Here is a 20,352-nt window from a genome sequence, read left to right as displayed (position 1 = left end):
CTGTTCTGCCAGCCCATGAAAAAACATCTAATGAAATTACGATCTTGGAAGCTTTTGTTGCATAAACCAGTTTTCCAAAAGCTCTCGTAGATCTGTTTAGCTCAAAGTCGTGTTATTGGAAAATGAAACTCTTTCCAGAGCTCTCTCACTCGCTTTGGCCCAACGAGCTGATACGGTCTGACACGACTGCAGTCAAAATATTGTACAGATTTATAGCCATATAACTTCCTATATGAATTGCATGTGGGATTTATTGCCCAAAGGGTGTATAAATTAGATGTTTAGAGAGGAAGTGCCTGCGTTTGTGAACACGAATGCAGAGATGTAGTGGGGTTATAAGTTGGCGTGGATGAAGCAGGTTACCTAGAGAGTGGGAGAAGACCAGGAAAGGTAAGAGAGGTATCGATAAAACAGAGGCGAATAAGAGAGAGTTCTTTACTCTGAGCAGTGAATCTGTGAATGATTTCAGGGGGCTTCACAGAGGTCTCCCTCTCCCTGCTATAATAGCGCAGGTAATGGAGAAAAGTCTGAGAAAGGCTGCATTCTACAGCAATAAATAAAAAAGAGGCTGCTGGAATTAATTTAGTGTAAAGCCAGACGGGGTCAGCCAGTGCGCTCAGTCTAGGCAGTGATAGATTAAAGATCAGTGAGCAAAGGCAAAAACTCCTGCTCCTGCCTCCTCCTTTTTCTTTTTTCCTCCCTTACCGCTTTTGGATGCTTTGTCATGTTTGTTGCCCTGTTGTTGAATATTTCTCCACATCTCTAGTCAGTTTCTCTTGTTCTGCACATCTAGTCGGGCTCATCCAACAGATGTCCTTATTGATTTGACTGGCATGCCAGGGTAAAAGAGCAGGAAAAGAAGGGGGAACGGGAATGTTTTATATCATGGTTCTATGAATAAGGAGGCTAGAGTTGATTTACGGTATCATGGGCCTGGGATCCCTTTAGTTCTCTTGTAATTATAGAATAACTTTCTTTTTGCTGTGGAGTTCACGGCCTGTGAAGTTGATTTAGAGACGAGCTGTGGAAGTGTTGAAGTCCAAACAGGGCTACTTGTAAATCCATAACTCCCTGTCAGAGTTGCCAGTCTCTCTCTCACTTTATTTCTGTCGCCTTCTCTCAGACAAGGAAAGCATGATCTAGGTTTAATAAAATTAGGTATGTAAATATACACATCCACATTATCCTCCAAGGAGCTGCCAAGCAAATCCATTTTGATGATGTAGACAAACATGACTCAGTTGAACAGCTGAACCGTGCACCTTTTTCCTTTTCCCAGGACATTCCTTATTCCTTCCAGGCATAGTATTGCAAACAAGGAAGCTCCGAATTTGAACCAAGCCCGTTTTTGACGTTGTTTGCATGTGTCACAAAAGTCTGTGTTGAAAGTGAAGATGATGTATATGATCTTATGTCTTGTGTGAAAAAAAAACAAATGCGCTATGTGTGTCCTCTGCCCTTCAGTAGGTGGGGACATCCCAATGGATGTGCGTCTGGGTGGAGGGCAGCTGGTGTCCGAGGAGCTGATGACCCTAGGTGAGAGCCTGTCGCAGACCAGTGACCCTTCACTCAAGCTCTTCCAGTGTGCTGTGTGCAACCGCTTCACCACTGACAACTTGGATGTGCTGGGCCTGCACATGGGGGCCGAGCGCTCACTGCCTGAGGACGAGTGGAAGGCAGTTGTGGGCGACTCACATCAGTGCAAGCTGTGCTGCTACACCACACAGCTGAAGGCCAACTTCCAGCTGCACTGCAAGACCGATAAGCATGTGCAGAAGTACCAGCTGGTGGCCCACATCAAGGAGGGTGGGAAGGGCAACGAGTGGCGCCTCAAGTGCGTGGCCATCGGCAACCCGGTGCACCTCAAGTGCAATGCCTGTGACTACTACACCAATAGCCTGGAGAAGCTGCGCATGCACACCGTCAACTCGCGTCACGAGGCCAGCCTCAAACTTTACAAGGTGAGCGATCATCCTGGGACGAATGCAGTCAATGTAGGATATAACTACATTATGCCACCCTCCATTGTCTTTAGCAGAGTTGCTCCATCCTCCACTCAACCGTGGACCTTAGAGCTGTACTAATACCCACCCACTAGTTAGGTCTACCCCATCACTTAGGAACTATTAGGCCCTGTTCACACGTATACAAATTTTCTTTAAACATTTTTTTCTCCTTGTACATTACACTGCTAACTGTGCATTTATTGATCGTGCAGAACTCTGTCTGAAATATGACGACTAGGTTGTTTATGTGTGCTAAGCAGTTTATGCATTATAATTCAAATGAGGCATCAGAAGGTCAAATCTGAAAAAAATCCCACCACCATAATTCAAATTGGGTGAAAAACTAGAAAAACACAGCTACACTGCCTGATCAAAACTGTGTGCAAAGTGGCACAGCCATCACACCATAAGCCCATTGCAAGCGGTATGTTTTTGCTTTTAAAGCTTTTCATTTCAAGCAAAAATCGGATGTTTAATCTGTGGGAAATATTGAATTGCAGAGGTCTGATGGCTTACAAGTCAAAGTGTATTGTATTTGTAACACCATCAAGTTGTTAAAAAATCTCTGCTGAACCTTTGCAGCGCAAACTCTGTATTTTGCACAGTGTGCATGATGTCATGTTGAAGGAGGTATTATCTCCCCTATTGGGCTGGCATACTCTTGCAAGTGTTTTGAGTCAGTTTTGTGTTGAAGATTGAAGATTTTGTCGAAAATGGAGAGAAGAAATATGTTTTTATAATTATCCGGACATGTGTGGATAAGGCCTTTATCTCCGAGCCAGCAGATGGCTGTGACATCGTCTGTTGTCAAACTTTTAATCTCCTGACAACAAATAACGTTTTTATGATACTTGTGTTTTATCATTTTTGTTTCCATTTTATATTCCCCATGTGTTGATATTTATTTATTTATCTGCATATTCCTACCCATTTTAATAGTTAAATCAATAAACCAATGCCGATATATGGCAGTAACTATGAAAAGCCCAGTAAATCTTGTGCGCCCTCTTCTATAACTTCTAAATCCAGCTTGCCGTTTGCTACACATTTGTGATTTCAAAGATACAACTAGCAGAGATAGGAGCATTTACCTTTGTGATTATTCATAATTTATTGTTGCTTATGCAAAAAAACTGTAATGTATAACTCCTTTTTTGGCAGGGAAAACCCTTATATGTTTGAAATTACATGACAAATGGACCAAAAAATGGTCTAACATAACTTAGAAGATATTATCATTACATCAAAATACATTGACGTTAAGAAACAATGTTGGAGATACAAGGTTTTAATACAACAGCAACAATATAAAATATATCATGATGTGCAGATTGTGTCGTATCATGTGCTACTTGGCAATATTCAGTCCTAGTGGATCTACTCCTAGCTGAACTCCCGGGCTATGAGTGATGAGCCTGGGCTGTGTTAGGAAGCCTAATGTTGAGACAGTGGCGAAAGAAGAGGCAGGAGCAGTTAGAAGCAAGCGGGACATGGCAGGTCAGCAAGGTGGGAAGGAGGGTGGAGGGTGAAATTGCTGGAAGAGAGGATGAAGAAGTGTGAAGTGAGAGAGAGGAGAGAGAGAGAGAGAGGTTTGGTCCTAATACTCCTTAGAGCGGTAAAGGCAGAATCGTTCTCGACAGCCGTATTGATTTTCGCCGGACTTGGAGCTTCACCTTCTCCTCTAATCATTCCATAATAGCCAATGGATGAACACTCTCTGAACAAATGGCTATAAATCTAACAGGCCTGAATCCACTTAGGCACCTATCCTGTGTGTCTACAGCCCAGGCTCACGCCATGGTTAACCCAAACTGGCATGGCAGCACACGGGGACTCCTCTCCTTCATTCTCTCTCTCTTTCTCTCTAAATATCTCCCACCATCTCTTCCTCTCGCTCTTCCTCTACTCTTTCTCCCACACATAAACACACTCTTACTGGCTCCCGTACTTCGCACACATTCACGTACAGACTCATATATTTACACACACGCATTCTCAGACAATCCCTCCCCCGAACAGAGCACTGTGCACTCTGCCCCCTCTCCCTGCTTACTCTGCCTTTATTTACACAAAGACTCCACTCCATTTTCAAGTGTTATGCTCTTGGAAAGTTAATGGATGAAAACAAACAATATATATTATTGGGTTTTATTCAAGGAACGTTTACAAGAGCATAGCTCTTGTTCCTTCTCGTCCCTGCGCCAGAACTACTTTTGGCAAAGGGCTTCGTAAAGGATGGGCTGAAAAACGGGCAGTCTTTTACGGTGCGCTTTAATCACATTAGAAAGCTGCGGTAAAACAGAACAATTTAGAATAACATCCAGCGCTTCGTCAAAGAACTGTGGGCCTCTGCGTTTTTATGAATGGGTTCCTTCCAGTCCGCTGATGGCTTTATTGCAAGCTTCCTGTCTACGAGCTCTTTACACCCCAGGAGTGTTCAGTGTGCTAACGGAGAGAAATCGTTTCTCAACACTCCATTAAAGGGGAAGGTGTGAGATGGGGCTCCCATGTCGACCGTAATCCTGGCCCGGGGGGGAGGTAATGGTCAGCGGCAGTGCCGTGAAAGTGGACGCATTGCCGGTCAAGGGCAGGGCCTATTCGCAGCCTCCTCAGGGCCTGCAGGTGAAGCTCCCTAACTGTCTCCCCCCCCCGTTCAAGCCTGGACATGCAGTCAGGATATTTACAAATACCACAACAACTCAAATATGTAGCACAAGCCACATGACTGGCCTGTGGGGGAAGAGAGACAGGGCTTCATCTAGCTCCAGGCAGGATTTAAGACCTCGAGAACCAGGTTAAGCTTACCTTCAGCACCTGGCCATGTAAATTACCATTCCGATTCAGTTGGTATGTTCGGAATTGGTATTTAATCTTTAAAAGACGCTCAAGGGGTCCTGCCGCTATATTTCCAGATTATTTTCGAGGCATGGCCGCATTCTCTCCCTCTCTGTCTCTCTCCCCCCCTCTCTCCATTCATCTCCCTGTGAGTAGTGCGGAAGCAACCGAGATGAGCCTGTCTCACTTTAAATGCCTGACGTTCTGTGGAGGCTTAGAGATGTTCGACACATTGGAGCATGCTCGTATTTAAGCTCTAAGCTGCTTAAAATGGTTCCTCAGGCCTCAAAGCCCCACGAATCTGAAGAGCGAAGAAGACGGCCATGGCTGACCTTAGCACGGCAAACCCTGTGAATGGCTGGCTTCCATCAGCTCCTCCAGCCCACCAGCAAACGACGACGTTCACAACTTGACAAGAGTCATTACCACGTTTCATGACCTACAAATGTGATTAGTAGATGATAAGTACATGGTGGTGCTGAGGCCGCACAGTAGCGATGGCTTCTCTCTCAGTAGTGTCACAGGCATGATGTCGCTTTGGATTTATGGCTCTGGTCGAGGGGCTGACAGGCCAGGCCTGACGGTGGCCTGCCAGCTGGGCTCAGCTCAGCCTGCGAGAAGGAAAGAGAAAGTCTTTATGCCTCACGAAGCGAAATCTGATGCAAAAAATGCAACATTTTTGGACCTCGCTTTGGGGAGAAAATAAATCATCAAGTCAGCATAAACAGGGCCGTAAGATGTGGGAGATCCTTGGGACACTTCGCCCAAATCAAACTGGTTTGCATTAAACAGGCCCTTTGTGTGCACGGCTCCGTATAAATTGGAGCCTGTAATTACTGGAATTAAAAAGGAAGGTTTAAACTGAGGGCTAAGCTGGATGGGATAATTTGAGAGTCTGTGGTATGCGGCCCATATTAGGACTTTCTAAAAATACGCCTCCCCCCACCACTCTGCATATTGGAATGTTCCGAAAGCCCATGGAAAGCTCCGGCGAGTTGTCCTAACCACAAGGACCACCGCAGAGCCTGGTCCAGGGATGAGATCAAGTCGCTTGAGTTTCAGATACACCTCTGAAGTCAGCCTCTCTCCTCACGGATGAACTTTCACCTTTTCTTGCTCCCTGCAAGTTCCCACTTGTCAGCTGCTTTGTAGTGGCAAGGATGATGTCATGATGGTCACCCCTAAGCACTTGCAGATGGGCCACGCAACTACATACAGGTCATCCTAAAGTTTAGTCTTTACTTTTTTTTGCTGTAATTTTTACCCTTTCCAGAGCCCAGCTGAGCTTTATAGATTGAAAAAAGTGGAAAGGATAGCCTGCCTTCTTTTTTATCTTTAGAATTATGATAACCAAAGTTATGTTTGCTCTTCTTGTGTCTCTAGATTCCCAGACTTTTTGTAAATAATGTTTTGTTTAAGATAGCTAATGCTGCTATATGACTTAGACAGCCCAAACTATGTTAAACATAATTTGAGATCTTAGCAAATGGAAGCTCATGAATATCAGCGATCTCTAAATCACATGTACATCTGTCCAGTAACAACAGAACATGAGTATACCATGTTTTGCTTTGCTTTGACATCCACTGCAGTTCATCCCTACACATGATGAAACCTACAGTTCTTGGTTAATTGATTCATGACTGACTGAGCGTTTTCAGCGAATTTCTGATGAAAAACATATAGTAAAATTGTCTTCCGGCAAGAGGCTTTTTCTCTTGGCCTACTGCAGGGATGGCACAAAGTTGACTAGTATCAGTTTCCCAATCTTCACTGTTGATGTGCAATGAAATATATCGGTTTATTAGTGTATTAAGTATAAATGCTTGGAGGAAAAGTAGACTAAACTACTGACTGCTTCATCATACTCAAGTAGAAGTGGTGCTATTTAAAAATACTCATCAAGTACAAAGACATAACGCCTTACATTCCACACCAGTGTGTCTCTCAGGTGTGAAAGTTCTCTGGCACGAAGCCGGACCGAGGCTCTTTGACTCCAGACGGCGTGGGGAGAGGCAGGGCCAGGCCTGAGCTTCCAGGCAGACCTTTCAGGGGAGCAGGAGAAGCAAGGGGGTTAACTGGCTACCTTCCTCGTCTCGGGGGCCACTGCGATCTGCAGTAATTGAGATTGATTGGATGTTATTTTTCCTCTTGCAAATGTAGTCCATTAGCTTGGCACATGCATAATCAGTTTAGGCCGCAGTTAACTGAATGTAATCATGTTCCTCGGTGTCTGCTCGCACAAAATCCACTCCAGATGCCGCTTGGCCGTGGAAAGAGAGGAAGAAAGTGCCGTCACTATCACATGGGGAATCTTTACCCAAGAAACCCCTCATACACCAGCCCCCCACCCCACCCCCCACCTTCCCCCAACACACAAATTCCCCTCGTCCTGGTCAGGCTCTGTTAAACACAAAAGGAACTACGCAAGCTCATGCACACACACATGTACTCACACATTTAGCCACCACTGGCCCTAGTCCGTGCGAACAGGACTCTGGATCACATGTTGATGCGTCTCAGTTATGCTAACGTTGTGCTGACCGCAGTCCAAGTCCGGCCTACCAGTCCAACTCGGAGTGTTGCGTTTTTTTTGTTTTTTGTCTGGACGTGCTCCCTTCTCCTTATTTTCCCCTCCAGTGCAATCCAACTGGAGCAGCTCAGCAGCGTGGAGGGAAAATGTCCGCGCTCGGCAGAGAACAGAGGAGAAACACAGTAAAACAAAACAGACAGTAATGTGAGGGAAGGGATTAGGCATGGCCGCCACAATGAAGCGCATTAACATGCTCCTCAATTACGGCCCTGTCCTCCCCTCCCCTCCACTGTGTAGCCACCCCCCCCACAACACACCCAGTCGGCCGGACTGACCTCCGCCATTAATGATTATGATTAGCATTATGATTTATCCTCGCCAGGCCGGGGGAACTCGACTCATCAAAACAAATAGACTGCGGTCGTGCCGGCTCCAGCAAGATTGTTTTTGTTTTATTATCGAATAAAAAGTGCAGAGCAATTTGGAATTAAAGTCATGAGGGAGCGTTTTACTGCTGTTGGTATGGGGGCCGTAGCTGTGTCTTTCATCTGTGGGGAAAGAAATTCAACCTCAAAAAAAAAGGCAGAGAGATAAAGCCACACCCAAACTGTACGAGCGAACCCTCCAGACATCAGTCAGCAGTGGAGACTGAGAGAGGGATGGGGTGGGAGCGAAGAAGGAGGGGAGGCAGCAGGTCTGAGAGTGATAGAGAGAGGGAGAGAGACGTTTAGACGGAGATACTCTGCTAATTATCATGGCTAGCCTGTGATTGTTCAGTAATAGTGCTCAGTGGGGAAAAAAGGTTGCCGCTCTTCCAGGAAGAGCACAGCTCTGATTTACTGGTAGTACCGCGCTAATAAAGCGCTCGCGCCGTATCTGCACCGCCGCCACTCAGACATCCTGCTCAAACGCCCACTATTAAAGACAGCACAGTCCACCCACTTCATAGGCAAAGAAATCTGCCAACAGGTTTTTCTCCTCAGAACATGTTAACAGATTCTCCTCCTCTTTATTCAGTTATTAATCTTACAGGGTTTTTATCCAGTAACTACTATGAATTATTGAACTGTAAGGTATGTAGTTGCAGTATTGAGGAATGCTGCCCATGCAGTATTGAGCCATGCTGCCCATCAGAAGTTTGAGGAAACCTTGCCTTGTTACTTGAATTTTCTCAGTGCTACTTTTCAAATAAGTAAAAACTTTCTGCAAAGGTTTTACTAACATAGAGTTGCAGTTTTATTTTATTTTTTGATGAGCTTCATGGTTTTCTTGGTATAAAGAGCAGTTTTTTCCCTAAATAATTACTTGACAGTTTTCTTTTCCAAACTATTGTTAGAAGCACACACTGGAGCACATCTTTTGGCCTAAAGGTTGTTTTAACACCTGAAAGGTTTGAGTGCTGATGACTGCTAACATCACAGCAAGGGGATAACGCGTAGGGTATTATATTATATTATGAAAATCAGTCATTTTTCAGTCTTCATCAGTCAGTCTTTTAGGTTTACGCCTTTTGCAAGGACTAAAAAAACTAAAATGAAGAAAATATTCATATTTTTACTAAACCAGTTTTAAAGAGCTATACTATAAAGAACAAATCTGTAAAAAAAAAAATAGAAAGAAAAAAAGGTCAAATGTCCAGCAGCAGGCCAGACAAAATCCATCAATTAACAGTAAAACTATCCTTTCTCAACGATGGTAAAAATCTGTAAAATTGCAGTCTCCTAATTTCACGGCCTGTTTCTGTAATTCAGCAGTTTCACTAGTTCAGCTAGTTATTTTGACATGGTGAAAGTATTTTACCATAATAATAATAGTGACAACTATATGTCTGTGAAATAAAGGTGATAATTTGTTTTTATGAATTTACATTCTATTTCTGTAAATCAACAGCAGTGTTAAAATACAGTATAAGTATGCTTTATTTACATGCATTTAGCCTTAAAAAAAAAAGAAACGGATTGGCCCTTAAATTTTACAGTACTTTTTTTTTTGACAGTAAAAATCCTTTTTTTAACAGTGTAGGTGTTGCCAAACCTTTGATGGGTAGTGTATTTATGTAGTTGACAGAACATTTTTTCTTTCTCTCTGACATTCTGTGTATATACAGCAGGTAGGCTAGTGAGGCTGTGTTTGGGTTCACGGCTGGCCCTTCACTGTCAGCGCCGGTGTGAACTGCTGCCCCTATCTGAACCTAATCTGGCCCTGCCTGCCTGGAGGCCACTGAACTCTGCCTTACTGAAACCAAACAGAGAGCAGCTTAGTTGGAGAGGGAGGGAGTGGAGGGCTTTCCCCTAGACAGGGGCTAAGGGGTTGGCTAGGATGTCTGTCGGTCTAGCGTTGGGGAGCGTGGGCAGGCGCACTGTTGGTCAGTATGTGAGTGGGCGGACTCAGGGCTGCGTGTCTCTGGCAGTCTGCTGGAATTTCACAACTCCTGCAGCTCCCACCTCGGAAAGGCCAGCCGCTGACCCGTGGCCCAGCTGCAGAAGCCCTGCTGCTGGTTAGCAATGCATCTGCCCCTCCGTATGTGTGTAGACCAGCAGCCAACCTTGCAAACATTGTCGGCCCCAATCTTTTTTTCCATCTGTTTGCTAGGATTGCGAAAGTTAGAAGAGAAGATATTGTGTTAACAGCCATTAATTTTTTTTGGGCAACTGGACAAGAGCTACTGAGCATGCTCCTGCATCGGGTGATGGAAGCTGTTGATCCTATTATGTGCTGCCTGATCAGCACAAGCTGGAAGAGGATTGGACTAACTGGTGTGTGTGTGTGTGTGTGTGTGTGTGTGTGTGTGTGTGTGGGTGGCTAGCATTGGTTGAACTACAGGACAAATTAAACGTGGGTGTCACAATACGCAAAATTCAGTTCAATATGATGCGGTGGTGTTTCGATCCATTTTTCAATAGAGAAAAAATTTAAGGAGTCCTTGAACATGTGCCTTGCGTTCATACAGTCCTATGTAAAAGTCAGATGGCATATTTTTTTCCAATATGTTTAACTCAGCAAAAAAATAGAGTACTATGCACTAATATTTGCAGAAAAGTTCTCTGCAGAGGGTGTGTAAACTTGTAACACGTATATTTTTGCTTAGAAAATCAACAAAATATGTCAATTGACTGGAGGTGTTCAACTTTTTGCATATGACTGTATGTTAATATTAATATTTTAATATTTGCACCATGTGCATGCAGCTTATATGAGTGTAACAAGGCACATGTATTCATATTCAAGGCAATTTTCAATTCTGAGATCAGGATTCAGGGCAGTTTATGTATTAAAAAGAATCTACAGAGCTCTAATCAATTAAATAAAAGTTAAAGATAAATAAAAGTTTTTAAATAGATTTTTTTTATGCTTATCCCACCATCATCTAACAAAATAAAATCCCAAAAATCAAAACTCTTAAAATTTATAATAATAAGTCCAGTCATTTGAGCATAGGTGTGTACATAACATAAGCCCCTCCTGCTCCTTGCCCACTTTACTCTGATTGGCTGCACTCAGATGCCTGTTTCTGAGCATGGACATGTTGTCTCCACAAAAAATGATTGAGAGACCATCTGAGGTGTGTATCAGTGATAGGCTGGATTTTTTTGGATTGTTGTCTTTCGCCTCCACTAAAAAATCAATGTACTGAATTCACTTAATTCGAATCTGTACATCATTTCCACACACCTGAACGATCTTACATCAGTGTAGGTTTGTCTTTGAGTTTACTCTGTTTGTGTTTACATTATATATACATTTTATTCCTGTGCAACCAGTGGTTCATACAGAAACCCTCACCCTCTGTTCTACTGCAAGTATGATATCGAGCTCTTCTTCTTTTATCTGTCCAGCCGGGGTGCTGTCTTTCTTTTTCTCTGCCTCTCTTTCCACTGACTGGACGTGCCTCACTCTTTCCTCTCTCTTTCCCTCGCTTCTCCGCCCCTCGTCCGTTCCCCCTCATCCACTCTCTGCCTCCTCAAAAATTAATAAACAAGGCAAATACCCGTCACACTGCAAACGGAGCAGCGTGGCTCGCAGGCCGGTGGGTGGTCCAGCGCTCTGCTCTGCTTAAGGTTAAATATCTTTAATCCAACCAGCTTGGAAAACTAAACATTCTCCCCCGCCAAATCCTCCCTCTGCCTATTCTCTGTCTCTATTACTCTCTCTCTCTCTCTCTCTCTCTCAGTCTGTTTCTCTCTCTTCGTCTTTCTTCTCTCAGTCTTTCTGTCTCTCTTTGCCATTGTCTCTTGCTTTCTTGCTTTTTCTTCTCTAACCTTCCTCTTGTTCTTTCTGTCTGTCGTTATCTTTCTGTCTTCCCTTCTCTTTTTTACCCTACCACTCTCTTATTCTCTCTCTCTCTCTCTTTCTCTCTTTCTCTCTCTCTCTCTCTCTCTCCCTCCTTCTATCCCTCCCTCTCGCTCTTTGTCTGATTCCTCTTTTCTCGTTGCGGCTGTCTACAGGGTAGAGAGTTTAGTTGTTTACGTGTCAGATAATTTATTCACTCGCCGGTAGATCTGTGTTTCATAAAACACCTTATAAAGGATAAACAGAGGAACTGGCCATAAAAAACAGAGCAAACAAACAAAGTCCTTCTCTCAAAGGCTTGTCAGGCTGGCTAGACGCTTGTCTTTTTTAACGAGACGAGTGTGGAATTATGCCTCCCCGTGCCCCGAGTGACCGGGGGCACTTTTCTTTTTTGGCCCTAATCAGGGTGTTATCTGAGCCGGGCCAGCCTCAATCTTGTAAAGATGATATTACTGCCATATCAGCCATATTGCTATCTGTGCCCTCCTCCCCATGAATCCCCCCTCCTCCTTTTGCCTGGCTTAACTGCAAGATTGCATGCTTGTCCTGTGTTCAAAAAGCCCTGATAAGGCCCATGTTTAATCAGCTCTGCTCAATGATTTAGTGTTAAGTTTGCATGTATTTGTCAGTCAAATTTCAAGGCAAATCAGCCCAGGGACTTGCCTGGCTTGCAGTACTTCAGCCCCAGCCTCTGCCCTAATGGTAAGGGCAGGTCACCATGGAGATGGAGTGGCCAGTTGGTAAATGACCCTTTGAAGAGGTAGGGGGTCGCCAGCGCAGAGAGAGAGAGAGATAGAGAAAGAGAGCGGGAAAGTACTGGCTCGCCCAGCATCAATACACCAGTGGCTTAGTGGTCAGATTAACGGCCTGTGAGTGGCCGGGGCCCCAGCGCTGTTCTGCTCATGGCGCTCAGTGGAGGGAAGAGGAGCGGAAAGTGTGCGCTGTTTGGGTTTGGGCAGCTGAAGAGTGTCCCGGGACAGATAAATCCAGGCCAGAAAATGAGGCTGTGGACCCCACTGTCTCACTCGCTCCCCACCCAGTGCCTCATTTATGAGCCCATTCAAAGCAGCATTGGTTTCAGGGCTTGAATGGGCTCACCATTCATACCGCACACCTTTAAAAGACACTAAAGGCAGCGAGATCTTCTCCTACCCCTCTGCGTTCATAAAAAACCCGAACAGTAGTGAACTGGGAGCCTAAAGACGAGGTGAAGAACAAGTCGTGTCCGCAAGCTCAGTCTTGACCACTTGCCCCAGTGGTATTGGAGTCATCCTGGCAGATGTAGCTCTGTTCTGGCTGAGGCTTGGTCTGATAGCAGGGGGCTTCTTTGGGCCTCGGTTCCTCAGCAAGCGCAGAGTTGAAAAAGTTAAGGCCAGCCTCCCCCGCTGAGATGGACGCCCACTGAAGCGTCTTATGTACGGCCTAATTGCCGTGCACCGGAGTCCAGGGTTAGGACTGGGAGCTGTAAATCTATCAGCGTTATGGGGGCAATGTTCTCACCAGATGTAGAGTGCAGATTTTCATCCCTTTGTAATTAAGCAGTTCAGCCTGGGGTGTCATATGGTTTTTATTGGGGCCCCTCTGGAAAAAATCATTTCGCACCTTGTTTTCTCATCATGCTTTTTTATTCTTACATTAAAGGGGGATAAAACTGAGAAAAGGGCTAAAAAATAAGAGAGTAAAGGGGATAGAAAGCACCCGTGCGAGTTCCTGTTATGAAAATGATGAGTTATTGATTTAAAGGGTGGAGGTGTGAGGGCATGGGTGGGTCACACTGCTCACAGTAATCAAAGGAGCTTGCTCTAAGTCAGGAGGCACAGGCAAACAAAAGGTTTCAATTAGTGTGCACCACTGTTTCTTTTAGTTTCAAAGTGTTATCTCTACGTTTACTCCTCACTTACTAGTGTAAAGTGCTCTAGCAAAATACTGTTTCTGAAGCAAACAGTGCTTAAAAGTAATAAAAAGTATCTGCATTCTTAAGGACTCAAGCGCTAATAGTAAAAGTACATTGTAGTCTGTACACTAAACTAAGAGCCTGACTTTAAAGCCAGTGTACTTGAATATTTTAGAAGCATTAGAGATATGAAAGTGCATGCTTTCCATGAAAAATTAAATAAATTAATTAATTTAACAATTAGAAGATATTAGCTGTGAAATGTATCAGCTTTAGAGGACAGTAAAACTCTGCTTCACGCTGGTAAAAACATTTCTGAGAAATATGGAGGGAGTTTGCAGAGAAATACTTGCTGAGCAGCTTCTCGGTTGCTGTTTAGTTTAACTGTATGACTGTATTTGAGAGCATGGAGACTGAACAGCCTGGCTAATGTAACCGTTTAGGAAATTTTGGTGGCACCTTTATATTCTTTTACTTCCAGCATCACCATAATGTATTATTTTTACTTGATAAGATAAAGGCGTACTTTAATTTCGTCGTCAGTTCAGTGGTACCTGCTGTCTTCTGTCATGTTTCATTCCTACGAAGGGGCATAAAGAGAAACACCTGATCAGTTGTATTATTTTTTTAATTGGCATTTGTGTTGTTTTGCATTATAATTTATCACATCTTTTTTTTGGCAAATAATGGACCCACCTTAAGCGAGCAAACAAACTAGGAATGTCGCTGTTCTATTCGCTGTTTCCATTAAGTTTTTTTTTATGCTAAAATATGCATAAAATACTTTGATGGAAGCCAAGCTATACTCAAAAAAGTACAAAAACAGTTATGAAGAATTTTCAATCATATATGTTGTTGGAAGTAGGCTTTACATACACATTTATTAAATAAGTTTGTTAGAAATAAATAAATGTTTCCATCAAATATCAGAGGTTATTCTTTTTAAAAACTCACAAAAATTTGTATATAAAAATTTTATATATACAGCATGTTGTACTGATACTGTTAATTTCAACTCTACCACTTCACATCAGTATCCCCCTCCCCTTCTCTTTGTCTTTCTCTCTTTGTTGTGTTCCACTTGTGTTCTACTCTGCATTTATTACGATGGTGAGAGAGTAAAAGTGAGGTTGAGGGGCAAGTTTTTCAAGGGCAAACATTTGGTGCAACTTTATGGCTCTCACAGACACACTTTTATACCCTCACACCACAGCACCGTGTCATAGCAGGCTCATCCCCTCTCCCGCTGATGCGGTGAACTCTGAGGTCGACATCTCTGAGGTGCTTTCATTTTCTTTCCTTTTTTTTTTACTAGTCACAGCTGCTGAAATAAGAGGAAAAGATCTTTTGTTCTGTTTTTTAAGCGCTTTAACACACTGGTGTTTTATGAAGCATTTTTCAAATGGCGGCGTGTGATTTATGGACTCGAGCGCTCGGCGAGAGAGAGAGAGTGAGAGTGGAGGAAGTCTTCAACATACTCCTCCTCCCTCGCCTTACACCATCCACCACACGGTTGTCTCATCCCTCTCATCACCATAGCAGCGTCACCACATTTGGTCAACACCAGGCCCTAAAACTGACTTCCACAGCCTTGGATCATTCATGTGAGCGCTGCTATCTCTGTCACTGCTCAGGAATTTCCTTAATTTATACTTGTTAGGTTGGAGTGGTCTTGTTCTGCTAATTTGAACCAGAAGGCCTGTCTGCGCTACTGTATAAATGAAGTCTCTAGGAGACATATTTTTTGCCACTCGAGTAGATTGCGAGATCTGGTATGCAAATGATTATTCAAATTATCGTTATATTAAATTAAGCACTGAAAGAGGAGAGGGAGCGCCTTATTAATGAGTTATATGAAGCAGGCTTTATTAAATATTTGTTGATGTTGCAGGGGGGGAAGTGGTGTGTGTATATTAATGCTGCAGTGGCGGGTCCCACTGGGTCCAGATCTCTGCGCACACACACACACACACACACACACACACACACACATACATACATATATATATATAGGATCAGGCTTTTGTTCTGTCTGAGCGGATCTCCAGCGTATTGGCTCGTGCTTTCATAGCGCCGTCTGACTGATGAGTTATGAGGCCAGCTTTGGGTTCATCAGCGTCCCACACTTGAGACGTAGATCCCCCTTCTCTTGTTACCCAGCTCGTAGTGCGATGGCTGCGTGGCCCACCTGCCCTATGAATGAAAATACAGCCCCATGTTCTGCTATTTCTATTTGGCATTTTTCTGATTTGGACTCTTGCATTTTATTTCACTGCCAGTGGAATCTTTGAACATTTGGTGTAAAAATGACTGAAGTTTATAGACTGTCAAATGGAAGCACAAGGCTATGAGGATTATAGGAGAGCAAACTGAATTATTGAAAATGCCCTTCGACATGATCCAAAGCGGCCCGGAAAGTCAGACTGTACCATCGATACTCCCAGTTTTCTTTTGCGGAGCTCTTTTCAGACAGCCCCGAGTCCAGTTGCGGCTTATCAGTCCATTTTCCTCCATTTTGAAGCATTTCTTTCTCCTGGGGTCATTTTCACTTAAGCCCATCGTGGTGGACATTCTGCTAACAACCCCTAAGAACAGACTGAAACTGAAAAGGCTTGTCTTTCATCGTACGCACGTACTGCTGGTCATTTGATAATAATTTGGAGGTGAGGGAAACGCAGTGTACTGATGTGTTCATTTCAGTGGTACATGTGGAAACTTGTTGCAGGTCATTTGAAAGTCACCTGATAAGTCCTTCAACTTCACGCTTAGTTGATAAAGTTGCGGTTTCTATTGAGGAGAGCACTGTCTGTGCTCTTGGACGGGAGTCAAGTGCTTTCGAAGCTTGAACTCCTCCTTGGCCTGCATGCGGTGGAGAATTCCCAGTATTCAACTTAACTTTTAAATCATTAAACATGATGAAGCCATCTCCGCAAAGTCAGGGCTTTATGTACGAAAATCAAACGCCAACTGCCATCTCTGATCAGAGGCAACAGCCATCAGACCGAGGTTACGAAGGCAGAACAGGAAAAGCCATTAACTGCCAATCACTGCATCGATCGACAAGCCAGTGCACCACTACCAACACCACTAACCCCCCCCACCACCCTTACTCACTCACACACGCTTACACTCCCTTATTTGTCCGTGATGATGTCAGGGAGGGATGGCCTAAACCCAGCATTAGCCATACTTCTCTAACAGTTCTCCGAGGCAGTTTTAACAGAGCTTGACTTTTCTAACAGAGACACTGTCTTTAGTTTTACTGTAGACCAACCTAACTGAGTCTCACAATGCTTGCTGTTATCTTTAATGTGTCTACAGATCTTCTTTTGCTCTGGCTTAGGCTACAGCAAAGAGACTTCCTTTCTTTTTTCTACCACCACTGTCAGATCAAAAATTTTTAAATCACTCAAACATCAGCTACCATTGAACACTTCATGAAGAATGGACCAATAGAAATGACTCAGAACAATGTGGAGTAAAACCTTGTTAAATTAAAAGATAATCCTTCCAAAAATTTGCATTTTGGGGATATAAAGTTGTGTTACGGCAGCGATGATACCCTCTCTTTCTGCGCTCTCCTCAAAACATTGTAGTTGTACTTTAATCACACAAGCTCACTTATACTTCCGTCATAGGGACAGGCCCATGATGCATAGCTCTTCATAAAATGATCACTAAGCCCACCGCTGCTCTTCTCCTTTTCCCTTTTCCCCTCTCTCTCTCCGTGTTTTTGGATCTCCACATCAGATAAAAAGGGAAACTAATAGAGTCAGCGAAGGACAGAAGAAAAAGATGGCAATTGATTTTTTTTCTCCCCCCCTCTCTTACTTTCAGCTGCGTTGTTAGGAACGAGGGGTCATTAGAAGAATATTTACCTACTTCCCAGCTTAATAGAGACGCTGTATATCAGGAGGAGATCAGGAGCAGAGGTCAGGGCTAGGGGGAGCAATTAAAGAGGATAGATCTGCCTGAGGTGGGCCGTCCCATTGTGCGCACAGCAAAAAGGGATGGGGTAGGTGAGCAGAGAGGGAGCAGGAGGCGACATATATTGAATGCAGCCTCTTATAAGTGGATCGAGCCTGAAATTCAGCTCTTGGAACAGCGAACGCACACAAACTGTAACGTGCATCGTATTACTTTAATAATTAGGGAGTCTTAACCTTAACCAACCAGTTGATAGCCTGAATCTGTTCCTAATCTGGATTGAATAAGAATGCAACCATAAGCTGTATGAACAGTGTAATATAAAAGAGAACCTGTTACCTGGAACTGGTTGCGTAATAGATTTAGGGAAATTTGTTATATGTGTAGAGTTTTATGCAGAAATTTGCAGAATTTGTATTGATTTTCAAAGTGAAAATAAGAGAATAAACTTAAATATGGCCTTCTGCTGCAGATTGATTGGGGCTGAACTATATACAGTAGTGTGGAGGGTGCGTAGAGGGTCTCAGTAGAGGGTATGTACTTATTATGTATATGTCATTTAACCAGGGGTGCCCAAACGTTTACATATGACTGTGTATGTATGTAATACGTAGCTTAATTTCATTGTTTTTTTTACTTTACACCATTTGTAATGCAGCTGCCTTTTATATTGTGTTTACAATATATGACAAATGAACCAGTACAAATGATCTAAAACTATTATTTGAATACATTTATTATGATACAATCTTCTTACATTAACATGCATGAAAGACAAGTGTTTTTCCTTCTCCTATAAAGCCATGTAAGAGATAGAAAGTGTTGTTTTGGCCATCCTTCTTTTTCATTTTGTCTCTCCTATGTCCCTCATGGAGTCCAGAAGTACACTGTGGCCGCATTGGTTCACACTGACCACACAATAAGGGTGGCCAACAGAAGTGTAATGTAATGTGGCCCCGGGGTCTTTACTCTCTTACCCCACTCCTGCGGTGGCCTCATCAACGCATGGACCAGCAGGAGGAGCATAGAGAGCCATAGAGGGAACAAAGGAGGGGAAAAGAAGGCCAGAGATACAATCCAGACCAGCCGTCCTGCACCCCCCTCCAACCTCACCCCTTCATCCCAACTCATAAATATTTGTGTGGCTGATTTATAAACAGCCCTGGCCTAAGATGAGATCAAAGTGAGCTGTATCAGTTATAGAAGAGCAGAGCTTCTCACAACACTGTTCTACATGCTGCGTTTATGCCTATTAAAGACCAGGCCATATATCACCAGCCGTATTGGCAGGGTCTTAGAGTGGCCCTCTCCTGTTGAAAAGCTAATGGTGCTCCTGCTGTGGCTGTGAGGGGTCTCAGGGCACACAGGGAGAGCTGCATGGATTAGTTAAAGACTGCGTACTCGTGCTAATGTAAGTACACGGCCCTGTTGGGCTCTCTGCTGTGACTGGCAGACTGCAGGTGGCTTTGGGTCTTGTGTTGGGTGGGTGTAATGTTAGGTATGTCTGTGGTGAGGGCTAGCGGGAGCCAGTGTGTCGCAGCCAGGAAGACAACAGACAGCTGCATGGGCTGCTTCAGTCAGCCAGCCGGTCAGCCTGCACAAAGGCTAGGCTGGGGGGTGTAAGGGGTGGCAAGGGGTTCAGGGTCAGTGCTGGCGTGAAACTGCTTCATATGGAAGAGGCTGAGAAGGGGCACACACACACAAACATACACAGGTTTGTTTTTGTACAATGTCAGGACATGGCACGGGATCATACACTTCCCCTTATTATGATATATGGTAATATAATATATACGCTGGTGCAAATTCAGGGGGGGTGGGGGTCCCCTCGACTTTTTGACATTATGTGAGATTTAAGGGGGTCACAGCATGGTTGTTAAAAAAAAGTACATAGCTGAGTTGCAAAAGAGCTGCCAGTTATCTTTTATTATATTAATATCAGTTTTATTTTAAAACTGTAATTAAAACCAAAATAGGTTGTTTTTTTCATTTGGTTATAGTCAGTAACAGCAAAAAGAAAGGAGCACTAACCTGCGCTGGAAACGTTTTCAACACTTCTTTACCATTTTATAATTGTTTGTTGACTGATGCCATAACAGTTATTAATAGTTCTTTCTTTTTCTTATTAATTATAATCATATTCATTATGGTGTTATTTTGCCGAAATATTTATAGCAACACGAAGATAAGACTAAGAATTTTAGTGACACAATGGAAAGAAAACAAATGCCATTGTAACGAGCAACAAAACTGAATTTCTATATGTGTGATATTATTATTCCTGTTAATAATATTGTTTATTTTTGTGTTTTAATATTGAGATAAAAAGCTTGAGATATGAATATGATAAGTGTAGTTGTAAACATCCTTTGTTTACACAGTTTTAAATATGAATTGCTCTGTGTATGCTTTAGCCTGCTAATGTTTGCCTGCTCCCTTGTCAGACCAAACTTGCACCCCTGTGTATATATATATATATATATATGTATATATACATATTAAATTCCATATAATGTGTAGGTAAGTGTGTATATGCAGTACAAATGCTGTAAGCCTAACTTTAATGTCAATAACAAAAAGAAGTAAAAAATGAAAAAACAAGTTTTTTTTTAAATAGCACTTCCTGACTTCTGGACCATTTTACTGGTCCCAATATTGTAGGCTAGCACTGTTTTCTGTTGTCAGGACATGAAAATATACAAAAACAAGCGCAGTACTGAGCATAGAGCACAACCAGTATTTCATTCCCTCCAACACTACGTTTGTAAGGGGGAGGTGGACAGTGGACCTCCCTCAGCCTGCCCTGGCCCACTCTCACATTAATAAGAGCCCTTGAGTCCAAGCTGGCAGATGTGGAGAGGGGGCGG

At 43.4% G+C, this 20,352-nt stretch overlaps 1 protein-coding gene across 1 annotated transcript in view; it reads left to right on the top strand.

Annotated features, from left to right (window-relative positions):
- zfhx3 (zinc finger homeobox 3) overlaps positions 1–20,352 on the top strand; it is a 177,903-nt gene that overhangs the window by 71,645 nt on the left and 85,906 nt on the right. Inside the window, 1 exon segment of the mRNA XM_036586788.1 lies at positions 1,468–1,961. Coding sequence (XP_036442681.1) covers positions 1,468–1,961 — 494 coding nt within the window.

The sequence above is a fragment of the Colossoma macropomum genome, unplaced genomic scaffold (genome assembly GCF_904425465.1).
Source record: "Colossoma macropomum unplaced genomic scaffold, Colossoma_macropomum, whole genome shotgun sequence".
NCBI classification, from domain to species: Eukaryota; Metazoa; Chordata; class Actinopteri; order Characiformes; family Serrasalmidae; genus Colossoma; species Colossoma macropomum.
Note: the sequence above shows the minus strand (reverse complement) of the source record. Positions and strands in the feature narration are given on the sequence as shown.